Source organism: Puma concolor, chromosome E2, assembly GCF_028749965.1.
Source record: "Puma concolor isolate L17-30 chromosome E2, mPumCon1.1.hap2, whole genome shotgun sequence".
NCBI classification, from domain to species: domain Eukaryota; kingdom Metazoa; phylum Chordata; class Mammalia; order Carnivora; family Felidae; genus Puma; species Puma concolor.
In genome coordinates this window covers 45,077,397-45,099,583 of record NC_141681.1, presented here as the reverse complement: position 1 = coordinate 45,099,583, position 22,187 = coordinate 45,077,397, and the positions used below count along the sequence as shown (strand labels likewise).

At 55.5% G+C, this 22,187-nt stretch overlaps 2 protein-coding genes across 4 annotated transcripts; both read right to left on the bottom strand.

Moving 5' to 3' along the window:
- Positions 1-1,437: 1,437 nt before the first annotated feature.
- On the bottom strand, positions 1,438-11,101 carry APLP1 (amyloid beta precursor like protein 1). 2 transcript variants are annotated; one of them, XM_086690957.1, is made up of 17 exons: positions 10,835-11,101; positions 9,797-9,940; positions 8,915-9,047; positions 8,592-8,704; positions 8,227-8,360; positions 7,933-8,117; positions 7,346-7,476; positions 6,896-6,970; positions 5,872-6,030; positions 5,667-5,795; positions 4,195-4,294; positions 3,115-3,222; positions 2,834-2,860; positions 2,574-2,644; positions 2,278-2,340; positions 2,003-2,146; positions 1,438-1,884 (listed from the first exon to the last, which is right to left on the bottom strand). In XM_086690957.1, exons 1-17 carry the CDS (start codon positions 10,979-10,981, stop codon positions 1,786-1,788), a joined length of 1,962 nt encoding a protein of 653 aa, XP_086547083.1. In that variant the 5' UTR covers positions 10,982-11,101; the 3' UTR covers positions 1,438-1,785. The 2 variants fall into 2 exon arrangements, with proteins under 2 accessions (XP_086547083.1, XP_086547084.1); XM_086690958.1 differs by having other exon boundaries at positions 2,834-2,857.
- Positions 11,102-12,633: 1,532 nt separating this feature from the next.
- Positions 12,634-20,605, bottom strand: KIRREL2 (kirre like nephrin family adhesion molecule 2). Of its 2 annotated transcripts, none has more exons than XM_025914526.2 (15): positions 19,815-20,601; positions 19,468-19,617; positions 18,779-18,928; positions 18,459-18,619; positions 17,916-18,066; positions 17,308-17,413; positions 17,046-17,194; positions 16,684-16,811; positions 16,460-16,592; positions 16,053-16,153; positions 15,669-15,888; positions 15,068-15,172; positions 14,673-14,776; positions 14,260-14,325; positions 12,634-13,097 (listed from the first exon to the last, which is right to left on the bottom strand). In XM_025914526.2, the coding sequence occupies exons 1-15, from the start codon at positions 20,152-20,154 to the stop codon at positions 12,762-12,764; spliced, it is 2,400 nt and encodes a 799-aa protein (XP_025770311.2). In that variant the 5' UTR covers positions 20,155-20,601; the 3' UTR covers positions 12,634-12,761. The 2 variants fall into 2 exon arrangements, with proteins under 2 accessions (XP_025770311.2, XP_086547037.1); XM_086690911.1 differs by having other exon boundaries at positions 13,074-13,184; positions 19,815-20,605.
- Between the last annotated feature and the right edge of the window lie 1,582 nt (positions 20,606-22,187).

Here is a 22,187-nt window from a genome sequence, read left to right as displayed (position 1 = left end):
ATTAGAAACAGATGCTCCCAGGCGCCTGGGTGGCTTTGTCGGTTAAGCGTCCAACATGATCTCATGGTTGGTGGGTTCGAGACCCTCGTTGGGCTCTGCACTGGCAGTGTGGAGCCTGCTTAGGATTCTCTCCTTCTCTCTCTCTCCCCCTCTCTCTGCCCCTTCCTGACTCATGCTTTCTCTCTCTCTCTCTCAAAATAAATGTTAAAAAGAAAGAAAGAGAGAAAGAAAGAAATAGATGCTCCCTCCCTAGGCCATATGTCAGAAAATTGTGTGCTGACATTAGAACATGGCATATTACTGCCACCTGCTGGGAAGTTGTGGTAAAAATGCAAATCCATAGTGAATGGTATGACTTGGAATTTTGCAGTGTACAACTTGAACAGCCTCAAATTACCAGACAGCTGGTTAGCAAAATGGCCAAGAGTATGGGTGCTGGGGTGAGGTTGCCTGGGTTGAATATCTAGCTCTGACCATTCCTACATAGTGACCGTGGGCATGTGATATGACTTCTTATATCCATTTCTTAATCTATAAATGGGAATGAATAATCATAATACCTCCTTTATGGGATCGAAGTAGTGATTAAGTGTGTCAGTGTATGTAAAAAGCTCTCAGAGCAGGGGTGCCTGGCTGGCTCAGTCGGTAGAGCACACGATTCTTGAGCTCAGAGTAGTTGGCTCAAACCACACGTTGGGCATGGGGCCTACTTAAAAAAAAGAAAGCTCTTGGAGCCGTACTCAGCACAGAGGGAGTGCCATGAGTATTTGCTGCCACACTGCTTTAAAATTTATTTAACAAATACTTGTGAAGTGGTTGTGAAATGGCAGGCACATTTCTAAGTCTCCACAAATATCAACCCTTTTAATCCCCGTAACAACCCTTTTGGGACAGGTAACAGCATATGTAGAGGGTTAACTCTAGTGTTACAAAATGGTGCGCATGAGGGTTTAAATTCCAATAGGTGCTTGCAGACATCACATACCCCTCCCTAGGACATAACTGGATTTCCACATATCAGGGGGATTCCTATTGCCTCCCAAAGAAGTGATGAAGGCTTGTGAATGGGAAGAGAGTTTCAAGATCCTCATTCTCTCCTTAGGCTCGAAGGTTGGGGGTGGATGCTGTGTGTGACTGAGAGTGAGGGTGAACGGAAGGCAGGAGAAACTGCTAGAAACAGCTTCCTCGGAGTCTACCCTGGGGTTCAGCAAATACAGGTCTAGAAGTAACACACCGTTTGGCACCACGGAAAGCTTCTGAGCGGGCAGAGGGAGCCTTCCAAGTCTTTGGGCCCCACCCTTCCTAAAGGCCCCGCCCAGATTTAAAGATCCTTCATACGTTTTTCAGAGGTGAAGGAGGCCTGGGCAGGGATCCGCACCAGAGTCCAGAGCTATGACTACACACTGATTCCCCCCCAAGAGACGCAGGATGGCCTGGTGGGGAAAAGGATTTTATTGGGATGTTAGTGGGGATCACATGGGAGGGTGAATTCCAGGGAACAACAGACACTGGGACCAAGCTGGTGGTCACCTTAAAGAACAATAAATTAACTTACAAAATAAATTAAAGTGAGGAGGTCCCAAGCAGGGAGGCAGCTGGGAATACCTGGGGATTTCTTGGGGATGGAATTTGGAATTGGAAAGGGGAAATAAGAATTTCCAGTCCCCTCACAAAGAGTGTGAAATGAACAATTTTGAGACCCCTCCCCCAGGATGGGAGTTGGGGTTCTGGGGCTCCAGGAAGAGGGAAGCTCTGGGCTCAGCCAAAGGGGTGAAGGGGGCTGGTTCAGGGTCGTTCCTCCAGGAAGCGGTAGGTGGGGTTCTCATAGCCATGACGCTGCAGTTCACGCAGCTGCTGCTCCTCCAGGGTCAGCATAGGGTCCACCTGCATTTGGGGCGGGGAGGAACAGAGGGGCATAGAGACCTGACCGCAGATCTCACAGCGCCCCTGTGCCCAGGTTCTGGAACTCCTTCCCCATATACCATGTCTTTGTGCCTCTCACCTCCACCACTCCATGGCTGATAGCCCCATAGGGCTTCTTCCTACGCAAGAGCAGGAGGGAGAGGACGATCAGGGAGCCCCCACCTGCTCCCATGATCAGCAGACCAGACACGGCCTCTCGGGATACACCTGTCCCAGCTGGTGCCTGCATGGAGAGGACATGGGGCAGAGGCCATCTGTGAGGCTCACCAGGGCCCTGTGTGGCTTTGGGAGTCACAGCCTAGCCACTGCCTTCTGACCTCTCCCCCTAGGTACCCAGAATAATCCTCCTCTTACCAGCTCATCTCTCTGAATCTCCGCTGAGTGGAAAGGAAAACCCCTTGGAACAGATACATTCACCTGGGGGAGCAGGAGGTGTCAGGGACTCAGGCGTCTGGGCACCAGCCTCCTCCTCCCCTGGGCCCCAGCAGGGCATCCCCAGCCTTCTTCTTCCTTAGGACCCCAAAGTCCTTGTCCTCAATCCCTTATTCCCTCAGGCCAAAGGATCCAAACCCCTAACACCCTCCTCCTTCAGACCAAGGAGTCCAGGACCCCTCTCCCATCCACCCTCAACGTCCACAGGTCTCACTTACCTTTCGCTCATACTGCTCCAGGGGGGACATCTTCTCTTTCCCAGAGGATGCAGCGTCTTGTTCTGTGGACCCTAACCCCCAAGTCCTATCTCATTACTAAGAGTTGAGTATGGTGCTACCCCTGCCTGAGGAGGCGGTCAGAAGGGGCACCGGACTTTACCCCAGCAGGTCGGGAGTTCCCAATGTATGGACCCTTTTCCGTTCGGGGCTCAGGGACTAGTGGGATTTGGTGGCTGGGGTCTATTCTGGGAGATACTCACCTTTCGGAAGGGCCATGGGGGTGTCTGCTGGCAGCCAGAAGAAGCAAGACAGGTGGAACAGTGAAGAAAGGAGGGCATCATGGAGGAAAAGGGTGGAGACACACCCTCCCAGCCAAGGCAGGAGGATCAAGGATCCTACAGAGGCTTCCACAACCTTAGACATCCGCTCCTATCCTCTCCCATTCACTGTGGTGGCTAAGATACCCCCCAAATTTAAGGGATTAGGATTGGGGGTGCCTGTCCCCCAAAGTCTAGGGTTATCTACATTTGGGTGAACTCACCATCCTTGGAATCCAGAGGCTGCAGCCCACCCTTGTCCTCACTGCTGCCCCCTGGGGCGGGGGCTTCCAATTCATTGGGACCCAGGTGCTCAGAGTGGAGAAGTTCCTCTGAGGGGAACATGCAGAAAGGGGGTCGACATCACGACCCCCATAGGGATGTCACAAAGCAAAACCAGGTGAATAAATGGCACCCTAATACTAGAGTGATTGGGGGTAGCTGTAAGTATGATCTGGGGAAATTGGGGAGCTAGATGAAGGCACCCCTGGCAGGGAGGACGGAGGTTGAAGTTTCAAGAGAATGGCCTCTTTTTTAAAAATGTTTATTTATTTATTTTGAGAGAGAGAGAGAAAGAGCATGAGTGGGGGAGGCATAGAGAGAGAGAGAAGGAGAACGAGTGAGAATCCCAGCAGGCTCCACACTGTCAGTGCAGGGCCTGATGCAGGGCTTGATCCCACGAACTGTGAGATCATGACCTGAGCTGAAATCAAGGTCAGACACTTAACTGACTGAGTCACCCAGGCACCCCAAGACTGGCCTCTTTAAAGAGCAGGGATAGGTGTGGGACATCCAGTAGGAAGTCACAATAGATCTGGGGGCTTTGGGAGATCACACTTTTTGGTGCTCATGCTCTCATTCAGGCCTCCTCCCTTTGAATCTGGACTGAGTTTGTCACTTGCTTTAATCAACAGAAGGTGGGCCCCTGCCTTAAGACGACTTGGCAGCTTTCACTTTCATGCTTTGGGGAGCGTGAACCACTGTGCAGGAAGTCCAGGTATCCTGCTGAGAGACCATGCAGAGGGGCTCCATGGATAAGAGACCCTGAGCTGACATGGAGAGGAAGAGAGGCCTGTCTGTGCCAGAGTCCCATCCCTTAACTGATTTGCTAGCCAAGAGTAGCCACACACTGACCAGATGGCAGAATCATGAGCAAAGAAAATAGTTGTCTTTAAAGCCACTATGTTCTGGAGTTCGTTACATAGGAATAAATAACTGAAACGGTGGAGGGGGGAAGAAAAGTTTGGGGGTCAATATCTGCCTTCACAGATCAGGAATGGGAACCAGGGGTCACAGGCACTCACGGATCTGGGGCCGCAACTCCTGAGCCAGGCGGGGGTTCTGGTCCAGCAACCCCAGGCTCTGATTCATCCTTTCCTCAATTACTTGAAGGTGGGTCTGCACCTGTGGGGAGGTGAGGATGAACGATGAACTGGGAAGTAGGCAGTTCTCTAGCCTACTGCCTAGAGATGGGGAAACTGAGGCAGAGTGCAGAAGGAAGGTCAATAGGGTCCAAGGGAAAATAGCATATACAATGGACAGGAAGTAGGGCACAAGAGCCAGTAATTGGGCCAGAGGAGGAAGGAAACTGGAGGCGAAGCAGAATAAAAAGAAAAGGAAAAGGTGTATAGAAGACAGGAAGTGAGAGGCTTGGAAAAGGAATTAAGGCAAAAAGAAAAGTAGTCACTAGGAAAAATGCACAAGAGACAATGTACGTATAACATACCAGGGATATGGCATAGAAGATAGGAAGGGGAGGAAGTGGGTAGGAGGAGCAGAAAGTAGGGTCTGAGGAATAGAAAGTAAGGTTTCAGGGATTATAGAGAAAGAAATGGGATGAGAGAGTCATATACAAATGATGTCTTTCTTCTTTTGTGTTTAAAATTTAAAAAAATCTTTATGTTTATATTTTGAGAGAGAGAGACAGATACAGAGACAGAGCACAAGTTGGGGGAGGGCAGAGAGAGAGGGAAACACAGAATCTGAAGCAGGCTCCAGGCTCTGAACTGTCAGCACAGAGTCCAACATGGGGCTCAAATTCACGAGCTGTGAGATCATGACCTGAGCCGAAGTCACTCAGCTGACCGAGCACCCAAGGCGCCCTGTGTTTAATGTTTTTTATTTATTTATTTTTGAGAGAGTATAAGCAAGGGAGGGGCAGAGAGAGAGAGAGAGAGACAGAGAGAGAATCTGAAGAAGGCTCCAGGCTCTGAGCTGTCAGCACACAGCCTGACGCAGGGCTCGAACTCACGAACCGTGAGATCATGATCTGAGCTGAAGTCGGATGCTTAACCAACTGAGCCACCCAGGAGCCCCAGAAATGATGTCTTTCAAGGGCAAGACATGGAATTCAAGAGCACAGAATGGAGTATTCATGGACAGGAAGAGAACATCGAAGAACTAGGAATTGGGATCTGAGGGCACAGAATAAGGGTTGCATGGAAAATAAGTGGTGTTTGGGAGGAAGGAGAACTGAGGGACAGGAACAGGGTTCAAGGCATTGGAGGAAAATTCTGGGAAAGGAAGTAGGAATCAAAGGGACAAGAAGGGCGTCAAAGGCAAGGAGCCAGGGTGGGGGTAAAGGGCAACATTCCAGGGTCAGGAAGTAGGGACCCAAGGGGCTGGAAAGGTCCCAAGACTGGGGAGAGGCGTGGGGCCAAGCTTGCCAGGGATAGGTAGAGGTCCAAGGGACAGAAAGAGGGTCTGAGGGGTGGGGCCCTGGAGACTGGGGTCTGAGGGACAACAGGGTATTTGGGAGCCAGGAGCATCTGAGCACCTGGAAGCGCATCTGCTGGGCCTTCTCAGGATCCACGGCAGCCACGTGCTGGTAGTGCCTCAGCGTGTGCCTTCGTTCCTTCTGCTCTGCACGCAGGTAACGCCGCAGGGCCAGCAGGACGCGCTCTGCCTGTGGAAGGGACAGGCTGCCTAAGGCCTGCCCCAGACCTTTTCACCCACCGCCCCTGCCCCAACGGCTCCCACACCTGAGGCGGATCTCCCTGCAGTGCTGCCAGGAAACCTTCCAAGGCTGCCCGGCGCTGGTCGTTGATAAGGGCGATGACTCGGGTGGCATGGGTCTCCACCAGGCGCTGTCGCTCACCAGACACCTGCTCCTCCAGGGTCTGCAGAATGGACTGGAAGTGCTGGCAAGGGGGTGAGCACAGGGCCAGGAGAGGTGAAGATAGGTGAAAGTCCAGGTCAACACTCTGGAAAGGCAGTCTATAGGGCCATGTGGCGGAGGGTGGTGCGGTGGATCTAGGCATGAGTAGAGTCGACTCTAGGGTGGGACCAGATCACAGGATGTGGACTGGAAGGAGTGGGGATACAGGAGCAGGCAGAGTGCAGGCAGGACCAGGCCAATTGGGAGCTGATCTGAGGATGTAAACTCTACCGGGTGGGAACAATCTAGGAACTGAGGCAGCTCATGTTCTGGTGAAATATTTTCCAAGTATTATAGGAAAGGTAAGGCTGTAGGCCTGGGCGGGGCCAACTGGAGATGGCTGTGCCTAAATAGGACCTAGAGGGGTAGAGCACAGATCAGGAATGGGGCTAACCTAAAAGGAGGGGGTGGGGCCTCTAGAGGTGATCAGTGAGTCACGAGGCTGGGCCTACTGAGGAGGGACTGAGAGTGAAAGTGAGATTAGAGGGGTGGGACCAGAGCCAGGGGATGGGGCCTAATAGGAATGTGAATGAATCAAGGATGCTGAGAAGGACCAGGATGCATCTTGCTGGGACTCAGTTTGGGAGATGACCACAGAGCCTACCCTGAGAGGTAAGGATCAAGTGAGGATCAAGGCAAAACAAGGCCAGTCTGAAGAGGAGAGAAATGCCAGGTCAGACACAGGCCAAGAGGAGTGGAGCCAAATGGAGGGAGGGGGCCAGGAGAGACCAATATAAGTAGGAAGGGGTGGGACAGGATGAGCCAAGACCAGGCCTGGACCCAACTGAGACCAGGTGTGTCCTAGGTATCGGACAGGCAAAAGTAGGACCCGCCAGAGGGTGTCCTACCTCATTCAGGGCCTGTCTGTCAGCTTTCGGCAGGTTCTTGGACTGGTTGTCTGCCATGGCCCATTCACGCATCACCTAGGGGCAAGAGGAACTTCAGGATCCTCGAATCTACCCTGCTCCACCCAGTGAGTCCCCCAATCCCTCTTCCAGACTTTGGAGGCTCCAGATCCTATAAGTCCTACTTGCTCTTGAGTTCACAAGAGGTCAGGCTCTGAAGGAATGTAAGTGGAAGAATGCAGTTCACCAGAGTTTCCATAGAATCTGCTGGCATCTCAGTGGGATTCTAGGTGGGTCAGGGATCCCTGGTCATCCCAGAGGTGGTGTTGAGGATTAGGGGTTGGATGGGGGCTTGGGGAGTCTTTGGAGGTAGTCTCAATGTGCCTCTGAGGAAATTCCTGGCATTCAGGGAGTTCTGTGTTGTGGGAAATCCTGAGGCCCCAGTATCATCACCTCATTAATCTGGCGCATCCTACGTTCCTCCAGGTCCATCTTGGCTCTCAGGAAACCCTCATGCTCGCTGATTTCTCCAGGCATGCCAAAGTACACGTCCACACCATCTGTGGGCCTTGCGGTGGTGGTCACTGCAAGGCCAGGAACCGGGGAATCAGTCTGAAGCCCATCTTCAGGTTACCCTCCCTTCTTGGAGAACTACATTTCCTAGAGCACACTGGAGACCACCATGTGTCTACTTAACCATAGATGGTGCAGGGCATCATGAGAGATATAGTTCTGAACTGGGCATGTTCTTGCAAAGCTTAGAAATCTACACCATCCTTCAAGCTTCCCCAAAATAATCCTTAGGAACTACCAGATGGCTCCTCCACTTTCAGGTACCCCCAAGCCACCCTCACCCTTTGCATTCTGCACAGGACAGCCCTTCCACCTCTTCTTTACCCAGTGTTACTCCCATCCCTTCCATTCCCCCCAGTTGGGTCTCTCCCCAACAGGTCCCTCCCAAAGATGCCTCTACACCAAGGCTCCCTCAAATCATCCTCCCTCCAGGATAGAGGGAACTAAGAGTTCAGAGACAGTCTCACCTTTGCTGAACCCTGCAGGGCTATGGGAGCTTGAGGGTGGGACTCTTTCCTCCTCTTCTTCCTCTTCAGCCCGTGGGGGCTCCACGAAGTAATCGTCTACTGGCTGTAGGAAGGATTCCTCTTCTTCCTCGTCCTCACCCCCCTCTACTCTGCCCCCTAGGGGCCAGGACCGGGTGGAGGGGTCACTGAGGGAACAGAAGACTTGAGGCAGTGAGAATACGACCCAGGCCCCCAGGCTTCCATTTCCTGCTTCAGGAGCCTTGGGATGGGCGTGGAGGGTTCCTTCCCACTCACCCAACTGCTGTCCCAGATGGATCAGGGGTGACTGGAGGGGGGCAGCACACATACTCCACACCTCGGAACCGATCCGTGCCACAGGGCAAAAGCATGCCCGAGCCATGCAGGATGAGGCCCTGGGAACGGCAGGCCTGCGGGAAGAGTAGGCCCAGATGCCAGGATTGTGGGCTAGGAGAGGGTAGAGAGGGAGCCTGGATGCCTGGGTCTTGGGGGCTGATGGGACTGGGGGCCTGGATTCCTGATTCTGTCCCAGTGGGAAGAGGGGGCTGAGGCCCAGAGTCAGGTTTGGGGAGGGGGGGTGGGTTGTTAGGGGACTGGATTCCTGGGTTGGGGAGTGAGAATGGATGGGCCAGGCTCCTGACCTCCTGTGCCTCCTGATGCCTCCGAGTTGAACTCTCACACTGGTCCATGCGCTCCTGATGCAAGAACCGGCAGCCTTCAGGCACCAGCAGGGCCTCGCTCACGAATTCACCTGCTGGAGAGTGGGGGCACCAGAGTGAGACTCTCCCACAGACACTAGCTCTACCCTCTTCAGAATCCAGACATTTTATCCTCAGAGGTTTCTCTGCCCCACTCTGGACCCAGGCATGCATCCAGCTTCCTAATATGAGCCTGAGACCAGGGCTCAGAATCTCACCCCAGGGAAACCCCCACTTCTGTTCCCTGCCCCCAGCCTGGGACTCACGCAGGCATTGGAAAGGCACAACCTGGTGGTGGGGGTGAGCACAGCGGCCACCTCGAGAGCCCCCACACCAGCGCTCCATGGGGATGGCCTGTGTCGCCTGTTCCACACGTGCAATCTGCAGCTCCGGGTACATCTGGGGGCAGCGGGTGAGAGTGATCAGCCCACAGCCTCGCCCCCTGCCAGCTGTGCTTCTCCACTGGCCATGTCCCTTTACAAGGCTCTAGTGATCTCCCTAGGTTCTGCTTCTCGGTAGACTCGGTAGCTAAGCCAGCAAGCTCCTTGGCCACGCCCCCAGTAGCTCTCCCTCAGAAGCCCCGCCATCTGCCCAGAAACTCAATCCCCGTAGACCTGCCTCTCTTCTGGTCACCTCTGTCCCCTCCTCCAATAGGTTCCGCCCTCCTTTTAAGCCTCACCGTTTTCTCTGTTTGGCCTCTCAGTAAGCATCCCTTCTCTTTGTATTAGAACTGGCTTTTCATAGCTACACCTCCCAGCTTTCCACTCTCGCATTGGGCTCCACTCTCTTGCAGGTCCAAAAGGTCTTTTTTCTTAGCCCCGCCTCTCCTTTGACCACGCCCACCTGTGCCCCTACTCCTTAAGGTACCTACCACAGATTGCTAAACTGTCTCTTCACTGGATATAGTTCTTAGCTGACCCTCTTTGCACAGTTCTCCTTTCCTGCCCTAGTTTCTCAAAAACAGGTCCTGCCCTATCCTAAATTCGCCTCTTTCTCAGCCACGCCCCCTAGCTTCCCCTGACTACTTAGATCTCTCATTCTCCCTGGACCATGCCTTTTGCACGACTAGCTTCTTTCTTTTGGGCTATCCGGACAGTCTCGGAACCGTTTTCCTGCGGACCACGCCCCTCCCAGCAGGTCCCGCCCACCTGTCTGCAGTATTCCAGCACCCGTTGCGGATCGCGGAGACAGCGTCGTGAGCGCTGTTGGTCTGGTTCCCAGCGGCCGGTGCGCAGGTCCCGGTGAAGAGTTAGGTGCCCACACAGTCCAGCCACCTGGGCCGACCCTGGAGCCTGAGGGTCGGGTCAGAGGGGTCAGAGAGGGCCCAGGGACGCTGGCACGTGTGTCCCCCAGACCTTTGCTCCTTAGGACCCGGAGGTTCAGAACCCCAGCACCCGCCTCCTAAGCACCAAGTACCGCGCACCCGCCTCCTAAGAGGTACTGTTCCCCGGGAAACAGCTCCCACTGGGCGGGGGCGCCGCAGCTCTCCCGTTGCTATGGCGACCCAGGTCCCCCGAGAGGCTCGCGGCCTTGTTGCCGCGGAGACAGGCTCCGCCCCCACCCCGGCGCAGCCGCACTGGAGCCCGAAGGGGTTAAAACTGAATCGCGGGGGAGGAGGCCAGAACCCAGGCGTTCTGGCCCCTCCTCCCACCATCCCTAGCTCAGGGTCCTATTCTCCGGTGCAAAGACGACAAGGCCTGGCTTCAGGGCCCTGCAGGCCTGGGCACCAGGTCCTTTGAGGGCTGGAAAGCTACATCCTGGGTCGGGGGTCGGTGTCTGAAGACCTAGACTCCTCGGTTCTGGGAGGCTGAGGGGGCCCTCAAATATGTCCAGAGGATGTAAGGGGCCAAGATTCTTGGATCCAGGTGTCTTACTGTCTGGTGGGTCCTGTCTGGTTGGGGCTGACTCACCTAGGTCGAGAGGGTCTGAGGGGGCTGGGCTTTTGGGACCACGGCTCTGGAAAAGCCAGTTCCTAAGCTAGCGGCGGGAGGCAGCTGGGAGGACAGAAGATGGGGGAACTGGGACCTGAACCCCTGGGTTCATGAATGCCTAGTGCCGTTAGGGACGCATGGGGGCCTACCACTTGGCCGGAAAGACTGCGCTTTCTGCCCTGGACGCGTCCGCGTCCGGGCCCAAGGCCCGGTCCCGCCCCTTCCCCCATCCCCCAGGACCCGGCCGGGCCTCACCTCGGCCGCGCCGGGGCTCCCACCGGCCAGGCTCCCGACGGCGAGCTGCGCGCGCAGAAGCAGCAGCAATAGTGGCAGCAACAGCGGCAGCGGCGGCGGGCCCGGGTGGCGGCCCAGACCGCGAGCGGCAGGGCTAGTGGGCCCCATGTCCCGGCCCTCGCGCCCTCACGTCCCCTGCACTCCGGCCCGGCCCGGCCCGGCCCCAGCGGTGACAGGAGCTCCCAGCGCCACCGCCGCCGCCGCCGCCTCCTCCCGCCGCCCCCGGGCTGCGCCGGCGCCGCCAGCCCCGCCCCACGCCGGCCCCGCCTTCCTAGCCAGGACAATAGCGTGGCAGCTCTGCGCAGACTGGAGCAGCTCGGGAACCCCGGGTGGGAGCCAGCGCCAGGCCCCCGCCTCCTAGAGATTCCAGGAGTCCCACCCCATGCAAGGGCCTAGCCGGCAGTCTGGGTCATAGGTTCCGCCGTTTTGAGCCCTTTCTCAGGACCCTCACCCCCAGCTTTCTCTTCCCTCAGACCCAGACACTCACAAATCAGCCTCTTTCTCTTCCAGGCATGCCAACATTGAAGACCTCCACCGTCCCCCGATAGATTTGTCTCTTGAGGGCCCAGGAATACAGGCTCTGAAATTTCCCTAATCAAGGACGCAGCAGATGAGATCCAGTCCCCTTCTTCCTCAGATCCAGGAATCTGGACTACGGGCCCTTTCTTTTTCAGGACCAGAGAAAAAGCCCCCACCCTTTCTCTTGGGGTCTTGGCCTTCTGCTCTGCTTTCCAAGGATCCCAGGTGTCTGGACCTTTAATTCCTAGCTCAAGGATGCATAAAACCAAAGCCCGTAGGTCCTTTCTTTAAGGATGACCTGAGTCAGGTACCCAGCACCTCAGGACAAGGGCCTCAACCCTATCCTTGCTTTAAGGACCATGGCATTTCTATTTTCTCACCCCTAGCCTCTCCCACCCTGCCTACTCTTCAGGGCTCACTGCTTTGTCTCCTTAAATAAGTGTAGAATTCTGTTTTCCGCAAGCCAACTGGGGCAGCACTATCATGTATGTGCATCTGTGCATGTGTGTTTGTGTAGATGTATGTTAAAAGAGCCTGGAGTGCTAAATGGGTAGCAAAAGGCTGGGAGGTGGCTCAAGGTTTTGTTCCTACAGCCACTTCATCGCCTAGGGTAGAGAATAGGGTAGAGGAAGGGTCTTAGGGCTGATTTAATGGACCCCTTCCTTGATGGAGGGTAATAATGCCAGGAGGATCTCCAAGACGCATTCACTTATTGACTTTTTTTTTTTATTATTAAACATAAATATTCTCATTCCAAGATTCCACCCCACCCATCCCACACTACTCTCCTCTCCCCATGATGGTTCTCACCCTATCCTCATTCCTTGGATTCAGTTCATCCAGGGCCCTTAAGGAAGTTGAAAGGAATCGAGATGGTGGCCATCTGGGGTTCCCAGAGAGTAATTAGCCATATTGGCTGCACTTGAATTGGCCAAGCAAAGGGTCCCTCAGGGAGAACCAGGACAGGGCCTGGTCTGGCCTCCATCTTAACCTACGTTGCCTTTTTCTCAGTACAGGTGGTCATCTTGAAATCTCTTCTTTCCACACCTGGAAACAATTTCCATCCCTGCCTTCCATCCCATCACCCCCTGTCCCCGTCCGTCTACAAAGAGCCCATCTGCCATCTTGAATCTCTTTTACATAGGGGAATAGTCGGTCATAGTGGCCATCTTGCTCCCACTTGGGGACCTCAGTCCCCTTTGACTGAGCTGACTGTACACCAGTAATCCAGACAATTGTAATGATCTTTCTCTCCCATCAGTGTTCAATTTTGGAGGAGTAAGGTCACCATCTTGTTCTGGTTCCTCAGAAATCAGGACAATCCATTATGGCAAGTTGAAGATCCCAGGACTCTTCACTTGGAGAGGTGTCACACATGAGTTTGGAGACGTGGGTGGCTGGGTGTGGGGAAGGCAGCGTATGGGAAGGGTGGAGTCCTGGGGGTCAGATCTGGGGGTCCAATGGATGTAGGTTTGATGTAGCTGGTAAAAGCTCGAGGATGGGGTGTGGTGAGATAACCTGCTCGAGCTCTATACAGTCTGCAGGGTGGGACCGTGCCTAGGTGTGGGTTGAAGTCATAGAAGGTAGGGGTCCCTGGAGGTCCAAGGGGGGAGGGGGGCGGCAAGAAGAGGCCGCCTCCAGGGCCTTCACCAAGGCTCAGGCTCACACTGACTCCTCGGACCTTGTAGTAACCATTGGTTGGGTCCTGAGGGACAAATGGGATTTGTTAATGTATGTGAGGATATAAGATGGGGTGAGGGTCACTAATGGAGAGATACACTTAGAGCCAGACCTAGAGAGAGACAAAAAGACAGAAGCGAGAGCAAACAGAGACCCAGAGTCAGAGAGATAGACATACAGACTGATAGGAAGACAAATTGGGACAGGAAAACAGAGACAAGAGATAAAAGGACAGACGGAAATGGGCAGAGAAAGGCAGCGACAGAGGAGTATAGGCTTGCTGAGGGCTGGTGGTTTGGAAGGAGATGCAGTGGGAACAGAGGGGTTGAGACCAAGACATTCATTCATTCATCTGCCCACCGGCCCCAAGGCTTTGATTCTGTGTCATGTCTTATGTTGCTGCTGGACATGTCTATCAAGGGGAGAGACTGGGCCCTGCCTACATGGAGATCCCAGGCCAAAGAGGAAATGGCAAATCACCAGAGTCCAGGGGGGTCAGGGTAGTGATGAGGGAAATACAGGCAGAGTGAGAAGGCCTGATGGGGAAGCACAAACAGGATTTCAGGGCTGGGATGGGAATCCAGGGCAGAGTGGTCCTAGTTGTGGCAGGTGGAACACAGACAGAATGATCAGGGCTGTGAGTAGGGAAGCATGGACTTTCTAGAACAAGAAATGTGTGAGCTGAGACCAGAGGAATGAAGGGCAGAATTAGGTAGTATGGGAAGGAAAGTGGTGTTTCAGGCCAATAGAATAGCATGTGCTAGGTACAGAGGGGACAGAGAAGGGCTCTGGGCTAGGGACTGAGGTCAGTGGAGGCCAAGAGAGGGGACTTCAAAGGAAGGGCCGGTTTGGGGAGAAGTGAGGCCAGTGCGGGAGCTGGTAGGTAGGAAGGGGCCTGGCAGAGGCATCCAGGAGACCTGAGGCAGGACTGTGATGGGAAAGCACAGGCAGAGTGAGCCCTGATGTGGGGCTCCGAGAGGGAGGCCAAGGCTGGGACACATTTGTGGGCATTATCAGCAGCTGTGCAAACAGGACCTGGAGGTGGGTGAAGTGGCCCAGGAGGCAGGAGGAAAGTGTAGAGGGGGCTAGGTCCTAGCTCTGGGGGCAAGAGAGTGAAAAAGGAGGGGACCAAGCAGGGAGAGAGCTGGAGACTCAGTGAAAGGAAACCATCCCTTCCCAACACTTACCTTGGTCTCCAGAGCCCCTTCCTCATCCAGAACCAGGTCACTGTGATCCGTTTGCATGATGGGGCCCTGGGATAGGGTGCTTAGTGAGAGGGGGCACTCAGAGGATCCTCCTGGTCCAGCGCCAGACCTTAACAACCCTCAGTTGGACAGTGGAGGCCAGGCAGGAGGGACCAAGAGCACCTGGAGCTGGGGTCTAGACTCAAGACAACAAAGGGCCCTGGGGACGTATTTGGTCTAGGAGATAACTGGGTCAGGAGCATATTTGGACTTGGGGGACATGTTAGCCTGGGATTACTTATTAGGGTGTGGACCGCCTTTGAATTTGGGGGCTCAGTGGGGACTGGGAGAACAGTTGGGACTGGGTTACTAGTTGTTCTAGAGGCTGAGTCTTGTCTGGGGACCCTGCATCCTACCCGGTCCTCGCCACTGCCGGTCTCCTCCTCTTCAGGGCCTCTTGAACTGGAGCCATCACTGCTGCCTGGGATTCGTACCAGGTTCTTTTGCTTGGAGAAAGAGGCTGAGGCCAGGGACAGTGGGAGGCAGAGATAAGTGATGGGGCAGGGTCATGGTTTGCAGAGACCAATGAACAGGAAGAGAGAGGGCTGGGTTGGGTCAGGAGGCTGGGAACCAATGAGAACCTGCAAGGGGGAGGAGTGTGACCCTGAGGAGAAGGACTTAGGGCATGAGGGAGGAACCAGGGTCTGAAGGTGAGTCTGAGGCCAGAGAGGTGAGACTGGGGCGGGTCTCAGCCAGGTCAATGGGGGGAGGGGGCTGGGGGATGGTGCTGAGGTGGGGCTCAGTCACTAACCCTTGCCATGGCGCCAGCAGCAGAGGGCCACCCCAATGATGACCATAAGAAGAGTCACGGCTGCAGCAGCCACTGCAGCCACAATCCGCACTGTGGGCAGCAAGTCTACAGGAAGGAGAGGGGATGTTCTGAGGAGGGTAAGCATGAGACCCAGGAAGAACTGGGGAACAGGGACTCAGGACTTGCTTGCGTTGGCGTCTCTGGATTCAAAAAGTCCCCAAGTTTGGGGATACCCAAGTTTGTAGGTCCCTTAGCTTGAGGTCCCTTAGGCTTACAGGCTCACGAATTTGAGGTTCCACAAGTTTAAACTCCCTGGCTCTAGGGAGTCCTAGAGTTTGAAGGGTTTTTAACTTTACCATTCCCCATATTTGGAACTTCCTTTCTTTGGGGCACCTAAGTGTGAGGGGGGGGGGGTCTCTCAGTTTAGAATTCCGTATTTGAGGGAATTTACTGTTTTGAGGGTCTCAGGATTCAAGGGACTCATAGTTTTGAGGCTTTCAAGATTTGAGGGTGTCTGCATTTGGAGGTCTTTGATTTAGAGACTGTGGCGTGTGGGGGTTTGGGATCCTCAGATTTGGAGGCTTCAGGCCCAGGATCTCACCTCTACGCCCCAGGCTGACCCGGGCGCCTCCCTCACCCAACCGGTTCCTGGCACTGCAGTTGAAACCCCTGCTGAAGTCCGATTCCAGGGTCCCCGAAATGTGTAGCACAGAGATCAGGGCTGGGCCCTGGCCCCCGCGGCCCTCCGGGGCTGGGAATGTCTCCACCAGGAACCGACCCTGCGACCCCGCCGCCAGAAAGCCCTCATCCCAAGACCAGACCTGGGGGCACACACAAAAAGGAGGTCATTAAGGAGACTGGAGAAGGAAGGAAGGGCAGGCAAGGTGTCGAAAAGTTAGAGGTGGTCATAGCAGTTTTGGGGGTCTGGCTTGGGAGGACAGGGATAACAACTGGGCTGGTCGTGAGAGCGGGGACATTCCCTTACCACAGCATCTGGGGCCGGAGATGCAAAGACTAGACATTGCAGGCGGGCGGGGCCCCTCAGGAAGGCGGGCGCAGAATGCAGGGCGGTCACAATTGGGGGAGCTGTTTTGGAGATTGTGGACCAGTCATATAGAGGCCCTGCCCTCAGAAACGTCAGTTCTCAATAAGGCGGGGCCAGGTATCGGCACTCTTCACTAAAGCCAATCAACCAGGCCACGCCCCTCAACAAACCCCGAATCCCTCAGAGGCTCGCCTTCGCGTGGTCTGGCTCCCAGCCCCAGGCCCCGCCGTCCAAAAAGCTCTCCCTCTCAAGGGCACGCCCACCCCCGTTTAGGGCTGGCCCCCTCTGCCCACTCTGTGTCCCGTCCCAGTCTCTGCCAGGTCTTCTAGGAAGCGCCACTTTCTCACCGTTCACAGTCAACCTAGCCTCCGCAGCGCCGCCCCCCAGGCCAGAGAGCCCCGGCTCAGCTCTGCACACGTAGTCGCCTGCATCCTCGGGCCCCACCGACGGAAGACGCAGCGTGGGCCCAGAGCCCAGCACCTGGGAGAGGGTAGGGGCATCAGGGGCAGGACCTTGAGAGGAAGTTCTGTCCACCGCCAGCCACGGCCACAGGCTTTAGATCGGGTCTCACCTGCGCGTCCCCGCTGCGGGTCCAAGTTACCCGTGGGAGCGGGTTCCCGCGCCAGGCACAGCTGAAGGAAGCGTCTCCCCCTACGTCTACAGACATGGGCTCCGGCCTTGCCTGCAGAATCGGCCCGACTGGAGGAGAGGAGAGGAGAGGAGGTGTCACATGGTCGGGGAGGGATGCAACTTCAGACCCAGGATCGGCTACTCTGAAACGACACCTTCCCGCCCCTGCTCCCCGTGGCGTTGACCCAGCACAGCCAATCCCTGCCTACATCCTTTTCCGTCCCACCTTCTCCCGCAGCCAGTCGCAGCCACGCCCCCCATCTGCCCCACTTTGGCCACACCCAGGGCCCCGCCCCCGCTCACACTGCACGTCCAGCGCTGTGCTGCGGTTGGCGCTACCCACTGCGTTGCTGACCTCGCAGGACACTGGCTCAATCAGGAATGAGGCGTCTGCCACAACCTCCAACATTGGTCCGCGGGCCCCGAGCACGGGGGAACCTCCCTTTGCCCACCTGCAGAGGCAGTGAGGCTGCTCATGTTGTCCCTGCTCCCCTGGCACTCCCGCGCACGTCCCAACCCTAGTCCTCCCTAAACCCTGCTCTGGGCTGAGGAGAGGCGACCTCACCTATAGCCTGTGACAGGAGGTTGGGCTGTTGCTTGGCACAGGAAAGTGACCTTCTCTCCCTCCAGCACACTCTGTGGTTCTGCAGACAGAGTCACCACTGGGGGATCTGTGGAGGTAGGTCAATGGTTAGCGGTGGGCAAGGACCTGGAACACCTCCATGGAGCATCTGAGTCCAGTGCCCAGCCTCTCCACCCCAGGAGTCTGGGTCCCCACTCTCCTCTTCCTTTTTTTTTTTTTTTTTTTAATGTTTATTTTTGAGAGAGAGAGCACGCGCGAGCATGAGAGGGGGAGGGGCAGAGAGAGAGGGAGACACAGAATTTGAAGCAGGCTCCAGGCTCCCAGCTGTCAGCACAGAGCCCGACGTGGGGCTCGAACTCACAGACCATGAGATCATGACCTGAGCCGAAGTTGGAATTTCAACTGACTGAGCCACCCAGGCGCCCCTCTCCTCTTCCTTTTGAGCTAAGAAGTCCAAGACTCCAGTTCCCAATTTCCCCAGGGTCCCAGGTCCACAGCCTCCTCTTTCCTCAAACCTTGGAGTCCAGACCTCAGGCCTCTCTTTTCCCAAGGGCCTGCAGCCTGGAGGGTCAATTTTTAACTGCACTCACACTGCAGGCTTAGTGTGATAGCTGTATCCTTCCCTGAGGGCAGGGCCTGGCTCCGGGCCCTGCAGACCAAGGTGGCTCCGTCATCAGCGCTGGAAGGAGTCAAGGATAAGATGCTCTCCACCGACCTAGTGGTTCCTTCCTTCAGCAGCGTCTGGAGGTTATGAATAATAATAATGATTTCATCTTTTTGCTATATTGTGTTTACTATGTATCAGGCACTTCAAAGTACTTTATTTAATCCTCACGATTACCCTATGAAGTGAATATTATTGTCCCTATTGTACAGATAAAGATAAGGAAACTTGAGGGACAGAGAGGTTAAGTTACCTGAACTCAAGATCAATCAACTAGCAAGTGATTTGATCAACTAGCAAGGATTTGAACCCGAGATATCTGGCTCTGGAATCCTTACCCTTAATCACATACTAAGGGTCCTAACCCTTGAACTTCCTTCCTCCCATGCCCTTTTCTCCTCTGGATAAACCTGTGGTCTGAGCAGATTTCCCTGAATGGGCAAGAGCTGCACAGGGATTTCGACCTGACCTGGTGGAAGGTGGTCCCATCCAGACGGATCCCATCTCGGAACCACAGCAGCTCAGGGATGGGGCGGGCATCCCCACGGCTCCGACAGGTCAGATTTGCAGGAACTCCAGCAACCAGAGACACAAAGGGGCCTCCCAGTACCTGGGGGGCTTCTGGGGGTACTGTGGGGTGGATTGGAGTCAGAGCTGGACCCTGGGCCCAGAGACCCCAATCTTCCCAGCTCTAACTAACCACCCCCCTGGGCTCCTCGGACTCTGACACTCAGCTAAGCACTGGCTGTCCCCCTGGGCTTCCCAGGTACAAGTGGATTGAGTCCTCACCCAGCACATGCAGTTGGGCTGGCCGAGAGCGGAGGCCCGCTTGTGTAGCCTGACATTCATATGATGCTTGATCCTCTAGCTCCACGGGCCTAATGTAAAGGTCGTGCTGGCCACTGGCTGCGTTCCCTGATATCCAGTACCGGGACCACCCTGAAGTTAAGGAAGAGGCAGTCACCATGATTCTGAGTTCCTGGCCTCAGTCTCCTTTCCCAGGCACCCCACACCAGAAAGACACCAAAAAGTGAGTGCTGAGCCAGAGAGACTAACCCTCTCGCATCCAGAGTCATGGCAAACTTGGGGGTAAAAACGTCAGAAAAAAGAAAACAATTGCTATAAAAATCAGATTAGTACTACGTCTGGGGTGAGGAGAGGGCTATGGTAGGAGAGAGAATAAGAAAGCTTCTGAGGAGCTGACAAGGGTCATGAGTAGTAGTTACACGAGTGTCTCCTTTATTTGGCAAATCTTCCTTTTGTGTTTTATATGCCTTCCTACATTTATGTAGTATTTTATAATACAAATAAAAATCTCCTACCCCCTAAAGAAGCTAAAACTTCAGTTCTCCCAGATGTTTATCTGAGCCCATCAATTTCCTAAATTTGAAAACATTAAAATAGAGACTTCAGATACGGCGCAAGCTCAGCACCCCCACCTGGAGCCAACCCCTCCTGAGTAGAGAGAACAGTCTCACCTGGTAGGTCCCTTTCACCCCCTAGAGCCAGCCCGTCCTTGGTCCACTGAACCAGCCCCCAGTATTCGCCCAGGGCACAGGGCAGCCGGGCCTCAGCCCCCAGCAGTGCTACCAGGTCATCCGGTTGTTGCAGGAAATGGGGCGACGGGCCTAGGAGAATTGGGGGAAGGGAGTAAGGTTGAGTTTAGCAACGATCTTAGCTCCCTCATTCGGGACCCAGGAGTCTAGGCTCCCGAAGTTCTCCTCCGGCAGATCTAGGAGTCTGAACCCCCAGTTCCATCCACCCCAGGAAAGAGGCAGCTGGCAAACAATCCCCCCCCCCCAAATTCATCCGCCCCTGGAGGTACCTGCATGCCCTCTGAGGCAGAAGAGGAGAACGAGGAGGGCGGAGACCAGCATCCCCGTCGTGTGTCCCCCAAGATTCCGCAGACTTGCTGCACGGGCTTTCCTGCTAACTTCTTCCTCAATAGCACACCTCTCACGACCCTGGTGGGAGCTCCCTTCGCGCCCGACTCTTCGCCCCAGGCTAGAGGCCACCCCGTTTCTGGCCTGGAGTTCCCCCAGTCTGCCCAGCTGCAGGCTCCAACACTCTGAAACACAGGCGGGTTCCGCGCCCTCTGTCTCTGAGAGACCGGGGAGGGCCCGATCCCACTCGCCCCGCCCCCTTGGGGACCCGCCCTTTCCCATTGAGGAACTCGCGCGGCAGAGACTTGGATGAATGGGGGCAACCAGGGCGGGGTTTCCCTGCGGGCGGGCGCCCCAGCCAAATTGGGGTCTGGGAGCCAGAACACCTGGGTCGAAGAAGGGCGTCCCGGCTGAGTTGGACACCTGCACCCAGCCAGGCTTGTGGGGGACATGGCGGGGGGAGAGAGTGGAAGAAACTTGCTCAGCCCAGGTCCTCGGAGGGACGGCGCTGAGTGGAAACGAAGCTATAAACGGGAGCCTCTGGGGCCTCGCTAGTTTCCGCGCCCTGGGGAGGCGGGGCCCGGGCCCCCCCTGGGCCTGAGGGTCAGGAAGAGGACACCGGGGTCCCTGGGGCAACCGGGACCCCCGAGAAGAGGAGGGGGTCCAGCTCTTCTCGCTTCAAAACCCCTCTTAAAAAGGGGTTGAACCCCTTTTGCTGCAACCCATAGCACGTCCAAGGATCCAGGAATCCAGGCCCCCAGCATCCCCCACCCCTTCCCGAGACCCCGCAGTCCCGGCTCAGCCCCTCGTCCCCGCTGTGGTTGCTGGGCGACGGCTGGGAGGCGGCGGTGCCCGAGCTGGGGCAGGCGGGGAGGCTGGGAACCGCGCAGCTTGTCCTGACGGCCGCCTGCCGCCCAGCTGGGGCGTTCCCACGCTTCTGGCCGGCCGGTACGCTGCGCAGCTGGCCCGGCAGGTGGGCGGGACCCCGAGCCAATCGAGTGCGACCTGGAGGGGGCTGGGACCCTGGGTCTGACATTCCTGAGCCTGTAGTGACTGGGGGCCCACACTCAGGTTCTCTCTCGTTCCTGAGCTCAGATTCTGACGTCCTCAAATGGCAGGCGTTTGGACTCTAGGATTCTAAGACTGGGCGAACAGACCTCTGTTGACTGACAAGTTAATGGCCTGAACTGCCAGTTTCTGAGGAGCTGGGGACTCAGCTAGGTCCCCTGCCTGCAGCATGGTGCAGTTGGGAGAGGATGATAGGGGGTCAGAAAATCTGGTCTTAAGTCTTAGAGTCAGTGGATTAACCACCAATCTCTCCCACCCCCACGCAGGCCCAGGAGGATTTGAAAATCACAGACGGTGAACATCTGCCCTAAGTCCTGTGTGTGCGTTGAGGGGGGAGGGTTGGAGGCCTCAACTCCTAGGACCTTGGGGAGAAGCTTCAGGACTCCTGAGTCTGAGAGACTTCTAGGTCTGGCGGCCTGAACTGGCTTCCTTCTGGGGACTCCAGTGACTGCATTTTGACATAGGATGAACTTGGAGCCAGGACTCCTGAGTCTTGGGGAGGAAGTCAGGTAGTAAGGCTGTTTTTCCAGACATCTGACATCGCTTCCCCTTCCTAGCTCTCTTGGGCCACAGGCATGGAAAGATGGAGAGCCTGAGGTCCCAGGAGCATCCAGAGAAGGAAAACAGCCAAAGTGGAGGGTGGAAGGTTTGTGCTAATTAAAGGTCCCAGCAACTGACAGCTTTACACCCTGGCCCTGAGGGATACCATCTGGTGAGAGGGCCCTAAGACAGAACCTCCAGTTCTGCATCTAGTCTGTGCCCCGGGAGGCGTGGGGGGGGGGGGCAGTTGGGAGAGGGAATGTGGGGGAGGGCAAGGGGTCAGTAATGGGAGGGAAGCAGAAAGACTAGAGCGAACATGAAGTATGGAGCTGTGGGGGCTCAGGCCAGATGCCTCATCTTGTTCCTGGAGGAAGACCAGAGGACGGAGTCATGGCGATAGGGGTGGGGGGAGGAAACGGGCCGTTCCAATTCCTGCAGGAGATAAGCAGGCAGAAGAAGCTTATCCCATGTGAGTGTGTGTGTGTGCGCACACTGGGATGGGGAGGGCAGGCCAAGCAGCATATGGTTATAAAATTCAAAGATGTGAGAAACAGGAGGACTCAGAGATGGAGAAATAAAAGAAAGAGGTATAATCAAATATTGACTGAGAACAAATATTTATTGAGTTTCTGGTGCGTGTGAGAGACAGAACACGGGGGAGAGTGGGGGATAGAGATGAGAACAAAGAAACACAGAAAAACAGAGAC

Coding starts and splice junctions, on each gene's coding strand:
- APLP1 (XM_086690957.1), bottom strand. CDS start 10,981: ATGGGGCCCACTAGCCCTGCCGCTCGCGGTCTGGGCCGCCACCCGGGC. Junction 8,361..8,591: donor GGCATCAGGAGGCACAGGAG/GTCAGGAGCCTG, acceptor CTCTTCCCGCAG/GCCTGCCGTTCCCAGGGCCT. Junction 6,971..7,345: donor GGATGCGCCAGATTAATGAG/GTGATGATACTG, acceptor TCTTGCCCCTAG/GTGATGCGTGAATGGGCCAT.
- KIRREL2 (XM_025914526.2), bottom strand. CDS start 20,154: ATGGGAAAGGGCGGGTCCCCAAGGGGGCGGGGCGAGTGGGATCGGGCC. Junction 17,195..17,307: donor CCTCCTGTCACAGGCTATAG/GTGAGGTCGCCT, acceptor CTGCCTCTGCAG/GTGGGCAAAGGGAGGTTCCC. Junction 16,812..17,045: donor CACAGCGCTGGACGTGCAGT/GTGAGCGGGGGC, acceptor CCTCTCCTCCAG/TCGGGCCGATTCTGCAGGCA.